Source organism: Girardinichthys multiradiatus, chromosome 5, assembly GCF_021462225.1.
Source record: "Girardinichthys multiradiatus isolate DD_20200921_A chromosome 5, DD_fGirMul_XY1, whole genome shotgun sequence".
In the NCBI taxonomy this organism is placed as follows: Eukaryota; Metazoa; Chordata; class Actinopteri; order Cyprinodontiformes; family Goodeidae; genus Girardinichthys; species Girardinichthys multiradiatus.
In genome coordinates, this window is record NC_061798.1 from 22,134,515 (window position 1) to 22,153,678 (window position 19,164).

Below are 19,164 nucleotides of genomic sequence, written 5' to 3' on the forward strand. Positions count from 1 at the left end.
CTTGCAAAATGTACAGAAACAGCTACATGAATGGGGAGAACCAGAAAGTCCCAGTTTCTGTGGTGGACTGGAGAAACCTCCCAAAATGCACATTGGACATCAACAGTATGATCTATGATTCTGTTGAATCTCTCGTCAATGATTCCACGTCATCTGCGTCCAACAACTGGAATTGTTCTGGATATCCCTTTAGGCATAGTTGGTTTTGCCACTAGAGGTTCGCGTTCCAAGGTAGCTGAATTTGGCTTGTCAAAATCAAAAGTAGATTGCTACACCTTTGCCCACCATTCGGTTAACTGTAACTACTATAAACATGAGTTTATAGTAGTTGAACATGAACAAGACGAAAAAACTAAAGCATGACCAGGAAAACAACAAACAGAAGCATGATTCAAAAACTGTGAAAACATATAAGAAAAAAACTGAAACCAAACAAAGCCAAATTATAACAGAAGGCTGTGGTGTGTCAGGCTGTAGACCAGGCGTGGGCTGCTCTGCAGCTCTCTGGAGACCTGACGTGGGTACCGCAAAATGTACCGGAGTCAAATTACTTGTTTATCTGTACAAACTTGGCAATAAAGAATCCATATTCTAACTTACTGAACATGACTGTGTATATATAGATATATATATATATATACAGTACTGTGCAAAAGTTTTAGGCAGGTGTGAAGAATTGCTGTAAACCAAGAATGCTTTAAAAAATGGAAGTGTTAATCATTTGTGTTCATCAATCAACAAAATACAATGAATGAACAGAACGAAATCTAAATCAAATCAATATTTGGTGTGACCACCCTTTGCCTTCAAAACAGCATCAATTCTTCTAGGTACCCTTGCACACAGTTTTTGAAGGAACTCGGCTGGTTGGTTGTTCCAAACATCTTGGAGAACTAATCACAGATCTTCTGTGGATGAAGGTTTTCTCACATCCTTCTGTCTCTTCATGTAATCCCAGACTCTATGATGTTGAGATTAGATCATACCATCACTTCCAGTAAGTCTTGATGCTGAAGATAGTTCTTAATGACTTTGGCTGTATGTTTGGGCTCGCTCACCTAGCATTTTGTAAATTGATAAAAATAAACAATCATCATTTATTTTTCTGAAAGCATTCTTTGTTTACAGCATTTTTTCACACCTGCCTAAAACCTTTGCACAGTACTGTATAATATATATATAGTCACCTTTTATCATGAATATTACGACACTGATGTAATCAGGTCTCTTGGTCAAAGAAGAAAATCCAGCATTTTCACCTTCAATCTTCTGAGTTGCTTTGCAACCTCAGGTCCAAAACAAGAATATGAGTGAATATGAAGACATCTCTCTCTCTCTCCATAGAATCACAAAATCGAAGCTGTAATATCCTCAGTTAGCACTGTGTGATGGGTTCATATGGCCCATATTATAAGCTGAAAGTGAATCTCTTTCCTTAGAAGATAAAATATACTGGAAATTAAATATGCAGACCTGAACTACAGTTCCCATTATTCTGTGCAATGGTGCACCACAAGGCTACCCTTGATGGAAGCAAAGAGATTTCTGTATATGGGCCAAACTTGCAGAGCTTGTTCACTTGTACTTTGTGTGTCCCCTGCTGGAAGGCTGAGGGAGTCACAGAGATGTGGACAGTTGGATGAACATATCTTTGCACAAATTATATACAGTTAATTGATGAAAATAAATAATTAACACTTCCATTTTTGAAAGCCTTCTTTGTTTACAGCATTTTTTCACACCTGCCTAAAACATTTGCACAGTACTGTATATATAGATAGATATATCTATATAGATATAAATATAGCCAAACAGACATATCATGGTAGCAACTAAATGCATATAGGCATCTAAATGTGGTAAAGAACACATGTTGAAGTTGATGCCTGGCATTAGAATGGGGGAGACAGTGATTTAGTTGACTTTGCACATTTCTCGTGTTTACAAGGAATTTTCTAAAAAAGGAAAAACGATCCAGCGAGCAGCAGTTGTGATGTATGTGACTTGTTTACTCTGATGTCAGATCCAGTATTGATTCAGTAAAGTCTTTCACAGAATGAGGATATCTTCTTGATATTACATTTTTATAGAGCACAACTGTCCTTGCACATGTAGGCAACCGGCCTATCTATATGGTATGATTGGAATGCTAAGACAGGACAAGTGAGAAAAAGCTGGTAACTGATTTATTTCAGCTGTGCACTACTTCAAATGTTTTTGTTCAGGGATGAAAGTCTCCCATTTCATCCAGGATCCTGCAGCAGGGGAAATGATCAGACCCACATTTCTGCTGTTTTAGCATCACACCTCTGACTCCCTTTAAAATTCAGAGATCAATATAAAATCCTGCTCATTCTATACACAGCCCTCAGTGGCCTGGCACCATCATATTTAAGAGTTACCTACGGCTTATCGCAGACTCTTCGGGACTGCAAGAAAGGGTTTGCAGTTTTCAGCCCCCTGTGCCATGAAATCCCCTGATGTACATATTTTTATATCATATATGCTTGTTTGTTTGATAGACTTTTGTCCTCTTTTAACCTTTAGCACTTTATTTTTACAACTGACTTTAACTTTTGCATTATGTTTGGATCCAGCACCATCTTTATAGAAAAGGAAGAAATAAAGAACAATTGCCTGTCAATTTTCATACGTGAATTAGCATTTGGGTCTTAATGTCTTACCCAGCCTATGTACCTATACTATTTCATATTTTCTATAGCTCCTATGTATTATTTTACAGCTGTTGTATTATTTTATTCTTGTTGTTTTTTCATTTTTGTATAATACTTTGGTTAGCTGCCGTGTATTTGTTTTCAGATGCATCACTGCATTGCTGGTATTTGAGGCTGTGCAATATTTTATTATGATACTGCTGAAATTTGCGCCCCCATCAGGACAGAACCAAACATTTACTAAAGTGGCTCATCATATTAGATAAAATGATGAATGGCTATCTTGGTCTCAGGTCAAAACCTGAGTGGTGAAGGGTTTGACACTGCCAAAAAGCAAATGTTATGGTTTGAATATTAGGGGTTTGGAATGAAAGGAAGAAGAACTGATTAATGAATACCTAGGAGATTAAAATAAAGAATGTGAAAAGAGAAGGTGGTGTTGTTGTCTTATTTGGTTCTGGGCTGTGAAGTTCTGGAAGAGTGGGTGCCGAATACCTCAGGGCTCTGAGGTTGGCAGAAACAGGTTAGGAATGAGGTTAGGTTGTGTGCTCCTTGTCGTCCTTGTCTTTCCAGAGCGGTGGAGATGCAGGCAGAGGGCAGAGAGGGAGGTGAGTGTTTAATAAGTGGAAGAGGAGTTCTTGCATACTGTATCCACGGAGATGCTCCAAGATGCGACGAGGCTAACAAGAGAATCTGGGGCAAGGAGGACAAAGCAGGAGGTCAGCATGTCAAAGAGGTCAGTGTTCATTATCTCTTTTCATCCGCTTGCTGAGCTGCACAGTTACAATGTGACAGGAAGTCCTCTTCTCTCCTTCCACATCCTTCTGGGTCAGCACATCACAGTTTGATCAACAATTACAGAAGATGGTGGCTAGTGCTTTTGTACGAAATGAAATAAAGGCGACAGCATCTTGTAGGACCTGCGAGTCAACCCTAAATAGGTTTAGAACAGCAGACGTTATTGAATGTTGTCAGTTGAGGCCTTGGTTAACTTTAAAGCTACAGCCAGCATTAGGTCAATGAATCATCACTGTCAGGTAAAACAAACAAATTAGCCTACAGTTAAAATTTTAGGGCTGAGTTTTTGTGAGCCTATTAGCCTACAAGTCATTGGTTGTGACAGAAATGATGTTGCACCAGCCCCTTTGTGATTCTGCATGGAAGAAAAGGGATAATAGATGAATGCACGGATTTATATGTAGACACAGTATGAGCGAGAATGTATATTGTTGGAGAGTAGGGCCAGATTTATTATCCTTTGTCACAGAAGCTACATGTAGCCTAAGCTACTGCCACTCTAATCACCTACACAAGCCTCATATTGTTAATCAATGGAGCTTTAAAATCATTTTTAAATACATTATAAAGTTAAATAGCATATAAAGTATAAAAACACAAATATTTAAAGTATTTATTTATTTATTACACTGAATACACCAAGCACATTACTATAGGCAACATTATTTCAAATACAAAGCACACCCTACAAGCATTTAAAATGATTTTAACTAATATTAAAAGTTTCAAGAGATCTAACAATTCCAACAGCCTATTTTTTTTTTTTATTAATAACTATGCTTTTTGAATTTGATTAGTGGCTATCTGATTAAAAGAAGCCAAAAGACCTGCGAATTATACAAAAAGATTTGTGCCACAACGATTGTTGTACAACAGCACCACCAAGTGGAGGCTGAGCACAGTAGGTCAAATTTTAACCTTTTCAGTCTCATTTCCCAAAGAATGTTTGTGGTGCGTTTTGTGTTTAGTTTTTTGAGTGTGTTCTTTACTCTAGTCTTTTATCTTTAATGGCTCTATTAAAACCTTCAGTCTTAATTTTGTTTAACTTGGACTTTGTTTTTATTCTGAGTTTAGTTAGTGTTTGCCTCGCTTTCCCATACTGTATTCTGATTAAAATTACAACCCTTTTTATTTAAACAATACAGCTGTAAAGGTTGTTTATTTGTTAGATGCTAATTAGACATGCCTTCTTTCCAAAACTCACATCTGTTTTTCTTCAAATTGTTACAACTGTTCTGGATTACGTCAATACTCAGTTCAATACATAGAGTCTTGGTTTGCTTTGATTATAATCCAGATCATTTATTTTAGTTTATTTTAGTGTTTACTATGTTCTGTGAGAATTTTCTTTCTTTCTTTTTTTGGTCATATCACTTTGCTGACCAAAATACCTTTATAACAGGAAACAACTACCTCAACATAAATAGTTCTTCATCTAAAATCCCCCAATGTTGTTGCCATCCTGTTCTTGTTTCCGGTTTATTTATGCTAGCCTCTGGTTCCGTTCATAATCATAATACACATTCATCATGCTCCTCCCATCATCGTCTCTGCATTTGGGTCTACAACAACTAAATCATGACAGCCCCAGATTGATGTTTGACACTAATGTTTATAGACATGTCTAAAAGTCACGCAACATGAATGTTACAGTTCCTTCACGGCATATATAAATCACATATTTGAGGTATATTTTGCTACAGAATTGCAGCAATGACTTATAATAACATTAAATCATTTCATGCAACACGATGCAGATGCTCTGTCTGCGCTAATAAAGATTTACCTTGGGATGGTGTATGGTTGATGGGACTCCATCTCACGCATTCTTGCTATTTATTGTTAAATTAAGCTTATAGGTATTTGAGCACTGTGTATAGAGGGTTGAACTTTCATGTTCAACACATTAAGTACAGAAAAAAATTAAATGAGACGATGACATCAAGGCAAGTTGAATATATCCCCCGTCTTACATGCCGTAACACAGAGATTTAAAACCTTCATCCTGATTGACATGCAATATGCAAAACAGGAATGCATTAAAAGCAACACTCATACTTTATAGACATGACAGGACATAATGTTTCACAAAATGTGCTTCATTTCTTCATGCTTAGATCCATGCAAGACTCGCTTTTAGATACAACAAAATACATGGTGACATAGGAAACAGTGTGAAAACAGGTTATAAATACTTATACATGCAAAAGTATGTTTCCTGTTGCCCACTGTTGACTGAATATCAATGTGGCATATTTAATCTGGCTTATAATTGTCAGAAAAGCTCTGATCAAACTTTCAGTCTTGCAGCACAAAAAGAAATCTGAAATAGAAAAACAAAAAATTTGAAAAATTAAGGATATTTCACTTCTGCAGGACTAATAAAAGGAAAGTTAATAATATACAAAAAATACAATGGGAAAAGAACAAGATACCAACCCCGTTCTAATGCAATATTAATGTGTTACTTCAAAGAGTCTTTTAAGTTTTCTCTTGAAAGAACGAAAAGCCTTCTTTAATTTTAGCGCCTTAATTTCTCAAAGTGCACTATTTTTAATGTGGTTGAAGGTGGAAGAACTAAAAAATATGGTTTTCAATATGGTAAATATAAACAAAGAAAGATATGACAAAGCCAGAGAGCCAGAGAAGACTGGTGATATATACTGCATTCAGATACACCAGTTTTTTTTAACATAATAACTGGTGGTAACAGAAACAGATGTTGAAGAAAACAAATAGAGAACATGGAGAGCATTATCTGTTTCAAAATCTAAAGAACAAAACCCAACTTCAAACTAAACAGTTTGTGGCAGATACTTCTCAAGGAGATCTACCATAACAACAATGGGCATGTTGAAGGAACTGACCCCGGCACACAGTGATTCTGTAAACAGATGCAAAGGTGTTGATACTGTACACTACAACTCTCTGATGTATAATGAAGAACAGCAGATGGAGCCACATCAAAGTATCAAGATCCATGCCTTTATCCTCGCTTTCCATGAGCTTCCAATCAAACAATGACCCCTTCATGAGGAGCCATTATTCAGACTCAGCCCTTCTTCCAAAACAGGTCATCCAGTCCTTCAACTTGACAGTCTCCTGCTGGTCTGGCTTATCCACACCCCATTCCTTTCTCCTTCCCCTTCTCTTGGAAGAAAAGACACAGAGACGAGGGATTTGCCTCACGGTAGGTAGCTTTTATGTGAAAAAAGAGGGTTTCTCTTTCTGTATGTGTGTGTGTTATATGGTGGGACTTTGCAAAAAGAGCCAGGAGCCCACTTGAGGAGCAGTGGATTTTAGAACTGGATGATTTGTTTGGAGAAGCCCTCTCGACCCAAAAGGAGAATGGGCTGGTTGCTGGTTCCCATGAAACCAAGATGAAATGAAAAGGCCTTTATGAACTCTCACACCTCTGCATGACTATATGAAAAAACGAAACATATCTCTGATACATTCATGAACAAGTGTTTCAATCAGTATTTGAAAATGTATTTCCATGGACACACACTAACACAAAGGTCACCTTTATTATTCAGGACATTTACTGCTTTATCATGGTTTCCGTTTTCGTATAGTACTTCCACAACCTACGACAAAATAAACGTTGTAAATGAAATGGCAGAATATACCAAAAGAGCTACAAGAGGTTTGACTTTAAATAAAACCATTGACAAACTGCTGTAACACCACCTGAAGAGGAAAAATCACATCTCTGTATCATCTGGATAGGTTCAAAATGCTATAGATCAATTTGACCCCAGGGAGGATTTCCAATGGCTTTACTAAAATAAAAAATAAAAACAAAAGGTTTAATTGTGAAGAAATTTCATCTGAACCGAATCTGAATTCAGTAATATCTTTCTACTAATGTCACTTCTCCTGCTAGCTCAGACGCCTTCTCCCATTGCTCTCTGTTTGCTTCCATTGTTTTATTCTTAACTTCTTATCTCTCAGTCAAAATCTACAGGAAAGTTGGACTAAACTACTTTAAACCAGGGACACTTTTCAGAGGATTTTTTTCAAGGTTTATTTTAGAGAAGGACCAGATGACATCAGGAGCAGCTACACTTTCATGGCAGCACAGGCCAATCAGTACACGATATCTTCCCTCTCCACAGAGGAGTATGACACACTTCTCATGCAAATAATAGTGATGAAAATTAAAATTCACCGGCTTGAAGTGAATGTGGAGGTAAATGGGAGGTATGTAAACAAACAACCTTACCGATGATTCAAAATAGTGATAAGACTAACAGACACCTAACTACCACCACCAAGAAACAGAATGATGATGTAAATGAGAACAAACTGACCAACAGTCCTCCCTGGACCTCTCGGCGCAAAGCCAAAGGATAAAATCCATTCAGATCCGGGAAGCTGGCTAACAAAAAGAACAATCTTATGAACAGAGAAGGGTTTTTAGCATTTGTCACACAAGAGAAAACACTGGTTCCTCAGTAGAACAACGTGATGATTAGAGGCTTAACTTTCCGTCCTTGAGTTGAAAATCCAGTGACAACCCTTCAAAAGGTAATATTTAGGCTATGGTGGACCACTACGGGGCTCCACTCACACCTAGACAAGTTATGTATTTTTTTGGAACTTTCTGTTACTCTATTGTTAAGTGTTGCCAAGTCCGCTTATTATACGAGACTTTGGACTTGTTCTTCTTTAAAGTCGCTTGAAAATCTCATGAGTCACGGGTTGCTGTTTTTTGGGCTTGTTTTTGAACGTGAAGTTGCTTATTTCAGCTTGGCTTTCCTTCTGAGTGAAACCCCTTGACTATCTCCCAGCCCTTACGATCAAGTTGACTCAGCACAACCCAAAAACATTCACGCCAAGTGAAAGTATGTCGAAAATATAAAATGTGGGTCTTTTAATTCAGAGTTTTTGTTGTTTATTTTCTTGTTGACTCTGTTCACTGTTATTTTGCTGTTACGTATGCAACCCCAACAAACAGAAAAAATCATTGTAAGCACAAATACTTTTTTCAAATATTAATATAGTAAGGTTAAATAAAAGTACAACTAAAGTGATTTAAATTTTAAAAATCTTAATTATTGAAAGATAATGACCCCCCCCCTATTCCACAAAGTGGCTTGGTCCGCATGCCGTTTCCAATGGGCAGCTTCACTTGTTCAATGAACACAAGGTTGGATAAGGCGGGACATTTCTCCTGCTTTGTCCAAACTCAGCCTCTTATTTTATCCGCTCACTGGTTAAGCAACTAGACTAGCATATGATGGTTAAAAAGCTCAAACGAGTGGGCTGGGAGGAGTAGAGAAAAATAGATTAGAAAAAAAAGGGGAGAATATAAAGAGGACAGAATTTTGAAAAGCGTCGGTCAGGATGTTAATGTCAGATACAAGCCTAATTAATATTTAGTTTGCTCCTAGAGAGATATCTAGATTTGAAATATATATATAATAATATATATAAATAAAAATAAGTATTTTTAATTTAAGTTTAATGTCAGAGTTTTTTCTGTAGGCTAGTAGTTATCACATGATGTTCTTAACTGATGTTCAGTTTGACAGATATAATTTTTCTTTTAAAATCAAAGACTGTTCAGTTTTCATTGTGAAAAAAACTTGATACAAAACATTGATCTGCTTCTTTGGGAAAAATTTATTCGTTTTTTTAATGTATTAATATTATTAAGTGTGGATATTAGAGTTTTTTTTTATTATTTCTGTAGTGGTGTTGGCTAATGACAATATCCCCTGTGTATGTGTTTGTTTGTGTCCAACTGTCAGCTAACCCAGTCAGTAAAGAACAATGCTGTAACTACTATTATTACTTTTAAAACATTGTTTAACACACTGGGGGCTCGGCCCCGCAAGGTGAATCGCAAAGAAGCAGAAAAGAGAGAGGGAGTAGTTAGAGAGAGATGAATTAAGATGGATGATACAGCTTTCTTTTATGGTTTCTATTTCATATGTGTGCATCTACAACATATATATCACTTTAAAAAACATGGTTTCCTTTAGCCAAAAAGTGTTGTCTAAAAACATAACTCATGACTTACATAGTCAACAAAAAAATGCTGAATCTTATATTTCAGTCATAAATTAGTCAATAAATTAGAATATGTGATCCAATGAGGATTGTTTGTCAGATTGAGAGCAGTTTCTGAAAATAACCTTTCGAAAGGGCTGGCTGCACGGTGGCGCAGTTGGTAGCACTGTTGCCTTGCAGCAAGAAGGTCCAGGGGTCGACTCCTGGCCGGGGGTTTTTCTGCATGAAGTTTGCATGTTCTCCCAGTGCATGTGTGGGTTCTCACCAGTTACTCTGGCTTCCTCCCACAGTCCAAAGACATGCCTGTTACATTAATTGGTCTCTCTAAATTGCCCTTAGGTGTATGAATGAGTGTGTGCATGGTTGTTTGTGTGTTACCCTGTGATGGACTGGTGACCTGTCCAGGGTGTACCCTGCCTCTCGCCCATAGACTGCTGGAGATAGGCACCAGCTTCCCTGTGACCCACTATGGAAGAAGCGATATTGAAAATGACTGACTGACTTTTCGAAAAGCCCACATTTCTGTATTTAAAAAAGTTTTTTTACTGGTCTGATGTAATATTTTAAAATTAAATGTCATGTTTTCATTAGTTGTAAGCAGAAAATCCTCATAATTATCAGAAATAAAGGCTTAAAAACATCAGTTTATGTGCAGTTAATCTATATAATGTGTTTCACTTAATGAGCTAACTTACTGAAATAAATGAACTTTTCAACAATATTGTAGTTTATTGAATGAGTCTGTAAATGTCTGGGGATCATTACTCCTTTCTCTTGTTTCATATTTCAGTTGACTGGAGACAATATGTTTAAAAAGGACAATTGGATCTTTTTACACAAATAATCACCATTTGTAAATTGATGTCTTTTTTAAAAAAAGTTTTTTTTTGCCTCTTTGTTTTACTGCGAAATTGGTAATTGGTGAGTGACTAAAAATAAGTAGCAGTTTGACCAAATCTAAATTTAAATAATGACAATGGGACTTAATATTTGTTAGATAATTATAACTTTTATACATTTCCCCATGAACCATTTGAGAAGTCTTGTCTTTTCAGCGAGCTTCACTTTACAGAAGTCTTATATCAATTCAGATACTTGTACAGATGAAGATAACAGTCTCTCTGAATGGGACATCATGAACCCATCTAGAACCCCTGCACTGTAAAGACTTTTTAAGGGTGTATTCACACTTGCCACTTTTTTTTTGCCACCAGAGTTCGTTTCCCTCCTTGGTCCGGACCTTTTGTGCAGGTGTGAATACACTCAAGCAAACCCTGGTCCGGACCAAACAACCGGACCGAGACCCACTTTTTGAGGTGGTCTCGGTCCGCTTCCAAACGGACTCTGGGGCGGTTCACTTATGGTCTGAATACAAACCGGCCCCGATCCGAACCAACAACAAAAAGCGTACGTCTCTTTGGACATGAAAAGCCACCATAGCCTGTAGCAAAGGTGTGTGTTGTAAGGTAATCATACCTGATGAGCTGTGTTGCTTAGCAACTACCGGCTTGTTGTGTGACAAGGCACGTAGAGAACGTCGGCGTTCAGCACGCATTCTCCGACGGGGTTCCAACATTATAAATGGAGCGTCTCAAGTCTGTGTTGAATGAGCTGCTCTTCACCCTCACAATAACATTGAAGCCGTAATAACAGCACAAATATGCAGAACAGAGGTGCTACACGCAGCACGTCTACAGATGTTTTCCTCAATTTCCGCCCCCTTCATTTCTGTCCAATGGGAACAATGATCGTCACCCACGTGGCTTTGTTTACAAGTAATAGTTCACTTGCAAAAAGTACAATGTGAAAACAAACCGCACCAAATGAAAAAAATTTAATTCGCTTTTGGTCCGGACCAAACAAGTGGACCAAAGGACTTTCCTGGTGTGAATACACCCTAAGACGCATGTGCTTGGGAGGTGCAAATGCTGCCATCTGCTGGTCAGATAAAAATTTATGTTTTCCTAAGAGACAAATAGTTTTCTGTCTAGGAGAAATGCATCTAATTATTCAAATTGCTAATTTTCTATGCTGCTTATTCTGGTCTGAGTGAAATAAACAGGTTATTACTGTAGAAAATGCATTTTTTAATACAAAAAGTTTTTTAATACAAACAATTTATCAACTAAAAAAAAAATCAACAGGAATTATGTTGTTAGACATTTTAAGGTCATTATACTGATTAGTATACTAGTAAACAAAATCCTACAAACACAGTGGCTGTCTGCTGTAAAAAAGACTGACAGAACCTAACTCTACACCTTTGTGCAGAAAACTGCTTTAAATGAAAGGTAGAGTTAGTTAAAATGACACACAAGCGACAACACATTAATGTGCTGTGAATTTCTAAACAAAAACGGATACTTGGTCTTCCTATTGAAGCATAATGCTTTCACTCATTATAGCTGTATAAATAGCAACTTTAACCACTGAGTTTTATATAAGCATATATTTTCTTTGCCCACTTGTTACTTAGCATCGTTCATTTTAGTGACAGCTAATGTGTGAGGGGACTTAATATGTGCTTCCAGGACAAGAATGATATTTATGTTACACAGAGACCCTCATCTTCTGATATGCAGTATATATGGCTATATGACTAAATTAACATAGTTTGCATGCTGCATGCTGCTGGATCCTCATGATGAGATCACAGTGACAGCAGCTGCCATGAATATCTCCTCCTACTATCAAGTCAAGCATTTGCTGTAGTTGTCCACAGCAACCTGGGAAATCTCTGGTCTCTTTCATATCCCAGTGCTGCCTCAGTGTGCAGGACTAAACAACTGGTAGAACTACTGTCAACACTTCCTCGTGCATGCCACAAGCACAGCGGAGATTAGCATGCCAAGAGTTCTCTTGCCTAAAATCTTTGACAGCCTTTCCACATGCTCAGTCATGGGCTTACAAAAGAGCCAGCTGTCAAGTGAAGGGAATTCCTGGTTCCTCGTTCAAGGTCGCTCTCACCATTCAGAGCAATGGTGCCCTGTCATGACTCCCACGGTAGGTGTTAACTCGGTAACGCTAACAGTTTAGCCTGGATGTCCTGGAATTGTTTTTAAAAAGAGTTAACCGCTTCTTCTCAGTTCCACCACAATGCCTGGAAAGCATTCACTGCAACCTTATAGAGAACACAATTGTAAGAATTTAGATTTACTAGTAATAGGGGCATGAGAAAATATACTCCCCAGCCACTTTTTAGTTCACCTTGCTATAAGATTAAACCCCCTTCAGAGCTGCCTAATTCTTCGTGAGATAGATTTAACAAGGTGTCTGAAACATTCTTCAGAGATTTTAGAATTTAGACAATGTTAGACAATGCTTTATCCTGCCCATTCTCCTCTGACATCAACAAGGCATTTTAGTCCAGACAAACACGGTTCACTGGATATTTTCACACAACATTATCTTTAAACCCAAGTGAAAACTCAACATCTTGCTAAAGTGAACCTTAGGTAAACCTACATTTTTTCTAAAGACTCAAACTTCAAAACTATTCAATCTAATTATATATCTAATATATGTGGACTAATAATATCTATGCAATTAAGCAACAACAGCCCCAATTTGTTTTCATACAGCTGTAAATTTTCTGAAGCAATAAGGAGTTAATATTGCCTCCAGAGCTCAGATTGTGTCCTTATTATGGTCAAAAATGTTCACTTTACCGCAATTTGAATAGTATGTCATTGGGTATCACTATATTAAACCTAAGTTATGTATTTTATTTCAAAACGTATTGTTTTTTTTCCTAGCCTAAAGTTTAATAGGTGATACATCTATTTACCTCATCTTAAACCCTAAATGCTGTCAAGGTGAAATAAAATAACTTCTAAAGAAATGTCAGTCAGTCATTTTCTACCGCTTCTTCCATAGTGGGTCACAGGGAAGCTGGTGCCTATCTCCAGCAGTCTATGGGTGAGAGGCTGGGTACACCCTGGACAGGTGGCCAGTCCATCGCAGGGCAACACACAAACAACCATGCACACACTTATTCATACCCCTAAGGGCAATTTAGAAAGACCAATCAACCTAACAGGCATGTCTTTGGACTGTGGGAGGAATCCAGAGTAACTGGTGAGAACCCACACATGCACGGGGAGAACATGCAAACTTCATGCAGAAAGACCCCTGGACCTTCTTGCTGCAAGGCAACAGTGCTACCAACTGCAGCACCGTGCAGCCCTCTAAAGAAAAGTATCTCCTTTACTATCAGGCTTTGGTTCACTGAAAAACAAAAGACGTAAAAGAAAATAACATCTCACATCTATCAGTCATTGCTTACCATGAGCTCCTGTGGAAAATTCCCCATCATTAAAGGAGGTCTGGCTGTTTGTGTAGGTGCTAATTAAATAAAGGTAGTGTTCTTTACTTGTTTTGCCTTTACTTATTTGTCATAAAAGTTTCTGCGATGTGTGGGGCAGGAATAGAAATGATCAGCTTGAGACAACCCCAACAATTCATGCTGATTTTAATTACAGCCAACAGGGCAGTGCACACCACATTAAAGACACCAAACATGCAGGGCTACATCTCAGGCAAAGTCATCCTCTGTGTTTTATCCTTCTTTGTCACTACTGCTAGTCCTCCCACCCTTGGATGCCCCCTCCTTCACTTTAATCCAGTGGTGGAATTTCACTCGACAAGTGATCAAAGACCAGTAGCACGGTGCCAGGTGCGACTGTAGCTTCAACTGTTGACAACCACCTAGCAATTTTTCCTCATTTCCTTCTCTCTTCTTTCTGAAAAAAGAGTAGAAAACCTAAACAAGGCCGGGTGAACCGCTGTGAGTTTGAGTCTTTGAAAAACAGTTTCTCCCCTCAGTTTTTTTGACTTTCTCCTTTTTTTTTTGCACACAAGGAAGTTGGTATAGTTGCTTCCTTCTTTTGACAGTGCTACCTTCTCTCCCCTCCCCCTCTGTACGCTGTGTGGTGGCCGGTTTGAGGAGTTCTGTGACAGTAAATTACGGTACACTTGAGACAGATGAGCAGCAGGAGTTGTAGAACAGAGAGAGGTAGCGCGGCGGGGTTTAGGCTTTATTAAGACTCAACCACCAGTGACTGGCACAACAACCCAACATGTAGGTGAAGGATGCAGCACAAAGTATCTTTCTAAACCTATAGGTGGTCTGCCAGTGTAGTAACATTCAGCTATAATAGGTATCTCATGTCTAAAAGTCACTGAAAGTGTTGTTGAAGAATTTTCTATACTATTGATGGATAATCCTGTACTATTAGCCAGTACCAGTCATAGTGCCGTGATCCCAGGTTTATTAAAAGATGTTCATTGATTTTAAGATTTATTTTTCATTTTCTTAAAGCCCTAAATTTGCTTGTAAATCTATGAAAACAAGCTCTTATTTGTCTGTAACTGAAAAAAAAAATATTTCTAAATAGAAATCATCTTTCATAAAATTGGGTAGATAACACTTGGGTATTAAAATCAAATATTTTCTGTGTAACAGATGCTATAGGAAAGGTGATGACTGATGAAGGTCTCAGGTTGAAGGACTTTGTTTTCAGAAGGCCAGAAGAAATACCCAAGGCTGCTTGCACAACTACTTGCTTTGATCTTATCTCTTTGTTTGACTTTATGACTTTAAGCCAAGTAGGGACCAGGCCAAAGAGACTCTTAGCGGGCCAACAAAAATAAAAAAAAACTTGATCCAGAACTTGATCCAGCAGAAGTATGGATAACACTGTCCTAAGATAAGAGTGTGTGCAGGGATTGTTTATAATAAGTCAAACACTTTTTTGGAAGATTATGTTGGGGAATGCAAGTAACTTGTGCAAAATCTGCTGCTCATTCTATTAGCACAACAGCTAGAAGGAATTATTTTATTTTTCACTTAATATATCTCCAAATTATACAATAAAACTAAATTGTGTTTGTGTCCTATCTTCTTTCAGATGTTATAAGATCAAACAGCACCTAGTAAGGGGCAGCACCTGTCACTGCTTAACGGTAAAGCATCAGGAAATCAGTGTGACTCCTTGGTCAACGTCTGTTTGAAGTCTCCATGGAAACCCATGGTTGTGCTCAGGGCTGAATTACCAACATGAGGTTCTTATACACATGTACACTACAACAAACTAATACATGGTCTATCCAAAAACAAGTCATCACCTGGAATAAATAAATTAAATACATCAGAGCCTCCCATTGAATATTTACTGCATGATTGATTATGTAATATTAATTTATTTAATCCTAACTGATGCAGTGTCTGAACTCACTGTGTCAGTTCAGTTCAATTGTCTCAAATGATGCAATGAATAGCTTCTCATTTCTTGAACAACCATTTTGGAAGGCCCATCCCTTGGCTGTGGAATAGGTGTTAATCTGTTTCAGAAGGGTCAAATTATTGGCATGCATCAAGCAAATAAATCTAAGGAGATTGGTGAACTTTCCACCACATTATTAAAAATTGGAAGGATTGTGGTGAACCATCATCTTTACTGAAGAAATGTAGTCAGAAGAAATACAAAAAATATTGAATGATCAGTGGTCAGTTAAAGGTTTGGGAGATCAAATCTTAAAGAGCAACAGCAGCTGAACTGTCAGCTACGTTCAATAGTTAAAGTTTGAGCACTTCCAAAGGTACAATGGAAAAGGAATTTAAGGGATTGGAACTAACCTGCTGTGTAGCCTTAATAAAACCTGTGAGGCTACTAAAAAAGCTTCATTTTGTTGGACTCTGAAAGCCATGCAATCTAATGAGCCCGGTTTCACCCTGTTCCAGAGTGATAGGTGCATCTGAGTGAGATGCACAAGAAGTGATCCACCCATCATGCCTATTAACATGTAAGCCTGTGGGGAAAGTGCCATGACCTAGGGGCACTGCAGCTGCCCAGGTCCAGGTTCTGCTCCTAAAGAATAAGGTGAATTAAATTTCTCAATTCTAAAGTGTTTGCCACATGGCGCACATCAACATTGACTGACTAACAGTTCTGCTTAGCCTTAGTCTTCAAACAGTTACAATAGTTTGCATCTACAATATATACCACATGCATATCCACATCTGTCCAAACAAATGTTCACAAAAGCAGGAGAGACTGATTTAGTACACTGTAAATGTTTCTTTGACAAATCATATTACTTACAATGTGTTATGGCATTAATGGATTCTGATTGACTTAAATTGCAGAGATTTCAGTCATTACAGTGTCAAGTGCTTAAATAGAAGGCAACTGGGCTTCTTTTATATCTTAAAGATGCTTCACCTCTTACTCAAACGGGTTCTTCAGTCCTGAACATTGGTTGGAAGTATCAGGCTTAGCTGTAGTCAAAACAAACACACTAGTAGGGCCATATGGTCACAAATGGAGCTGTTCACATTAGTGATTTAAGGAAGCTTTTAATTTTAGTTTCTGCTACATATAAAAGAAAAGACTGTAGCATCCATCTTAAAGTGGCAAGGTTAAAGAATATGCTATAGTTCTGAGAGATCTTGTTTTCTCTCTTTGAAGCTATGTGAATAGGACAGAAAATTATCAGACTACAACAAAATACTCGAAGCAGTAATGATTACATTAAAGAAAATCAAAACATTCAGCCAGTTTCTTTCAAGTAGAAATGAAGATGGGTCACTGCAAACAGGGTGGCAGATAAGCTGTTAAATTAAATGTTCATATGACAAAATTCAAACGCTGTCAAAATAAAAAATAAAAGGAAAGAGGTAGAAGAAGGAGAAGAAAAGGTTGGAAAAAATACATTTACATCATAAATGCACAGGTTTCCTTTCAATAAGCCTCTTCAAAACTCTGTAAGGCTTTCAATGGTAGGCAAGTTCAAAGTGGCACTAGACTCCCGCTGCTTCCAGAGGTACAAGAGGAACAGTGTGAGTGTGACCGCATCCACATGTGGTCTTTTTCTCCTACACACACACTCACACTATGTCTTGGTTCTTCACACCAAATCCTCTCGTACTACCTGCTGTATTGTGTGAAAAAGTGTGTATGTGTGACTGACAGGTGTGTAAAGGAAATCGATTGCAGTCACTTCTTTGTCACTTCCATGGGTCCCTCCGATCCACTTCTGCTTTCCCACTCAACACTATTTTTCCTTTTTTATTCCAATTCCTTTCACTCTGTAATATAACTTCTTCTGCTTTGCTTCTTCTTTTCTCCCAGTTTGTCCTGGATTTTTGGCAGGGGATTGCTGGAAATGGTATCCCGGGGAACGTTACAAACACTCTGCAAGGCGCTCCGGATCCCGGCACCAGCCAGCCCCAGCCAACCAGCCGTGCCCCACGGTGATATTGCTGCATCAAAGCCACGAATCTTTCCCTCCCTTTTTTCCTCGCCTCCCTCCGTGTTTCTCTGTCTCTTTTTCTGTAGTGGCATTTCCAGCAGCTTCGAATGTTTAAACTTCATATATCAGCCTCATTACGGAAGCTCAAAGCCTTCCATCTACTACTAAAGGCGCTCATTTGAATTTTTAATCACACGTATGTACGAGTGCTGCGCTCAGCAACTATCCGACACGGGCGTGCGTATACACACCCTTTCAGTCACATCTCTGCTCCTTCAGCTCTTTCACAGTGTTCTTCCTGTGAAGTTTTCAAGTTCAAACTTTGGGAAAAAGTCTCAGTTAAATGTTGATCCGATGTTTTTGGAGTTGGAGCAAAGCAGTAATTCTCAGCATTCACTTCAGACTCCATTGTGAGCACAGTAGCATTGCTGGTGGGCGGCAGAGTGTTTGACTTGGGGTAACTGTAGCCTTGAATTGGCAAACTGAGGTGCTACTTTATTGCTGCTTCTCTCTTTGATGTTAAATGTGTAGTCTGAGCGTAGAGAATATTATATATGAAATATACAGTAACACATCACTCAATTCCTTTACTGGATGTACTGTAGCAATGTAAGGCCTTCTCACACTCAGTTACCATGTGCATACAGTCTTGGCTAAGCTACAGAGAGAGACTTTGTATCTCGCGCAATAACAGGGAGAGAGAGAAAGAATCCTTTAGATCTTCCTGCAAGAAGTACACCTTTGAATGTGAATTTCCTTGCAGAAAAAAAAGCTCTTTGAAAATCTAATGCATAAACATTATTCCCCACCACCCTTCTTCTCCTTGCTCCTTCCATTCCCTCCCTCTCACCTGAAGCGCAAAAGCTTCTGAGCTACTTTGGAAGAACTTCCCCTTTTTTAGAGTCTTCAGTAACTTAAATAAGAGGCGGTCTGGGATTTGGATATTGTTATGTCTCATCAAAGGAAGAGATCTTCAGTTATCCTCCCTTGCTGGTTTTCTTGTTGCCTGTCAACGCCCAGTCTTCCATAAAGATGCCTCTCCGAAATACTCATACACTGTAATCTGAAATATCTCCCTTCCCCCTATTCCATCTCACACTTTTGGTTTTATTTTTTTGAAAAAAATAAAATAAAGTCAAAGTTAGGTTACAAGCTAGCTCACAGGAGTACAGGCACAGAGGTTGGTGCTGGTTCAGTCACGGAAACAAACAAAAACCACTGCAGTGGTTGCCCATGCTTGGTTTTCCTGCAACCACTTCATACAAAGAGCAGGTTTAATTTCTTCAAGGTGACTGTATAACTCATACGTTTCAAGAAAGACTCAACAAATTGCAGCATGCATTTTAAAAAGTTCTTTATGAATCCAACTGGAAATAAGCACCCACTTCCCCACAGTTTTGAGTCTAGGTGGGTTTGA

General features: G+C 38.2%; 1 protein-coding gene across 6 annotated transcripts in view; it reads right to left on the bottom strand.

Annotated features, from left to right (window-relative positions):
- Window positions 1–11,018, bottom strand: part of LOC124868758 (carbonic anhydrase-like) — a 51,141-nt gene extending 40,123 nt beyond the window's left edge. For 4 of the 6 annotated variants that reach the window (XR_007038377.1, XM_047366321.1, XM_047366319.1 and 1 more), the window contains exon 1: window positions 9,873–9,926. Coding sequence is in view for 3 of the 6 variants with exons in the window: in XM_047366321.1 (XP_047222277.1) it covers window positions 9,873–9,922 (50 nt within the window). In the remaining 3 variants the exon portion in view is untranslated. Of the gene's footprint in view, window positions 1–3,170; window positions 3,366–9,872; window positions 9,927–10,970 lie in introns of those variants that run through there. The other 2 variants (XM_047366323.1, XM_047366322.1) reach the window with 2 other exon arrangements.
- Window positions 11,019–19,164: the final 8,146 nt, after the last annotated feature.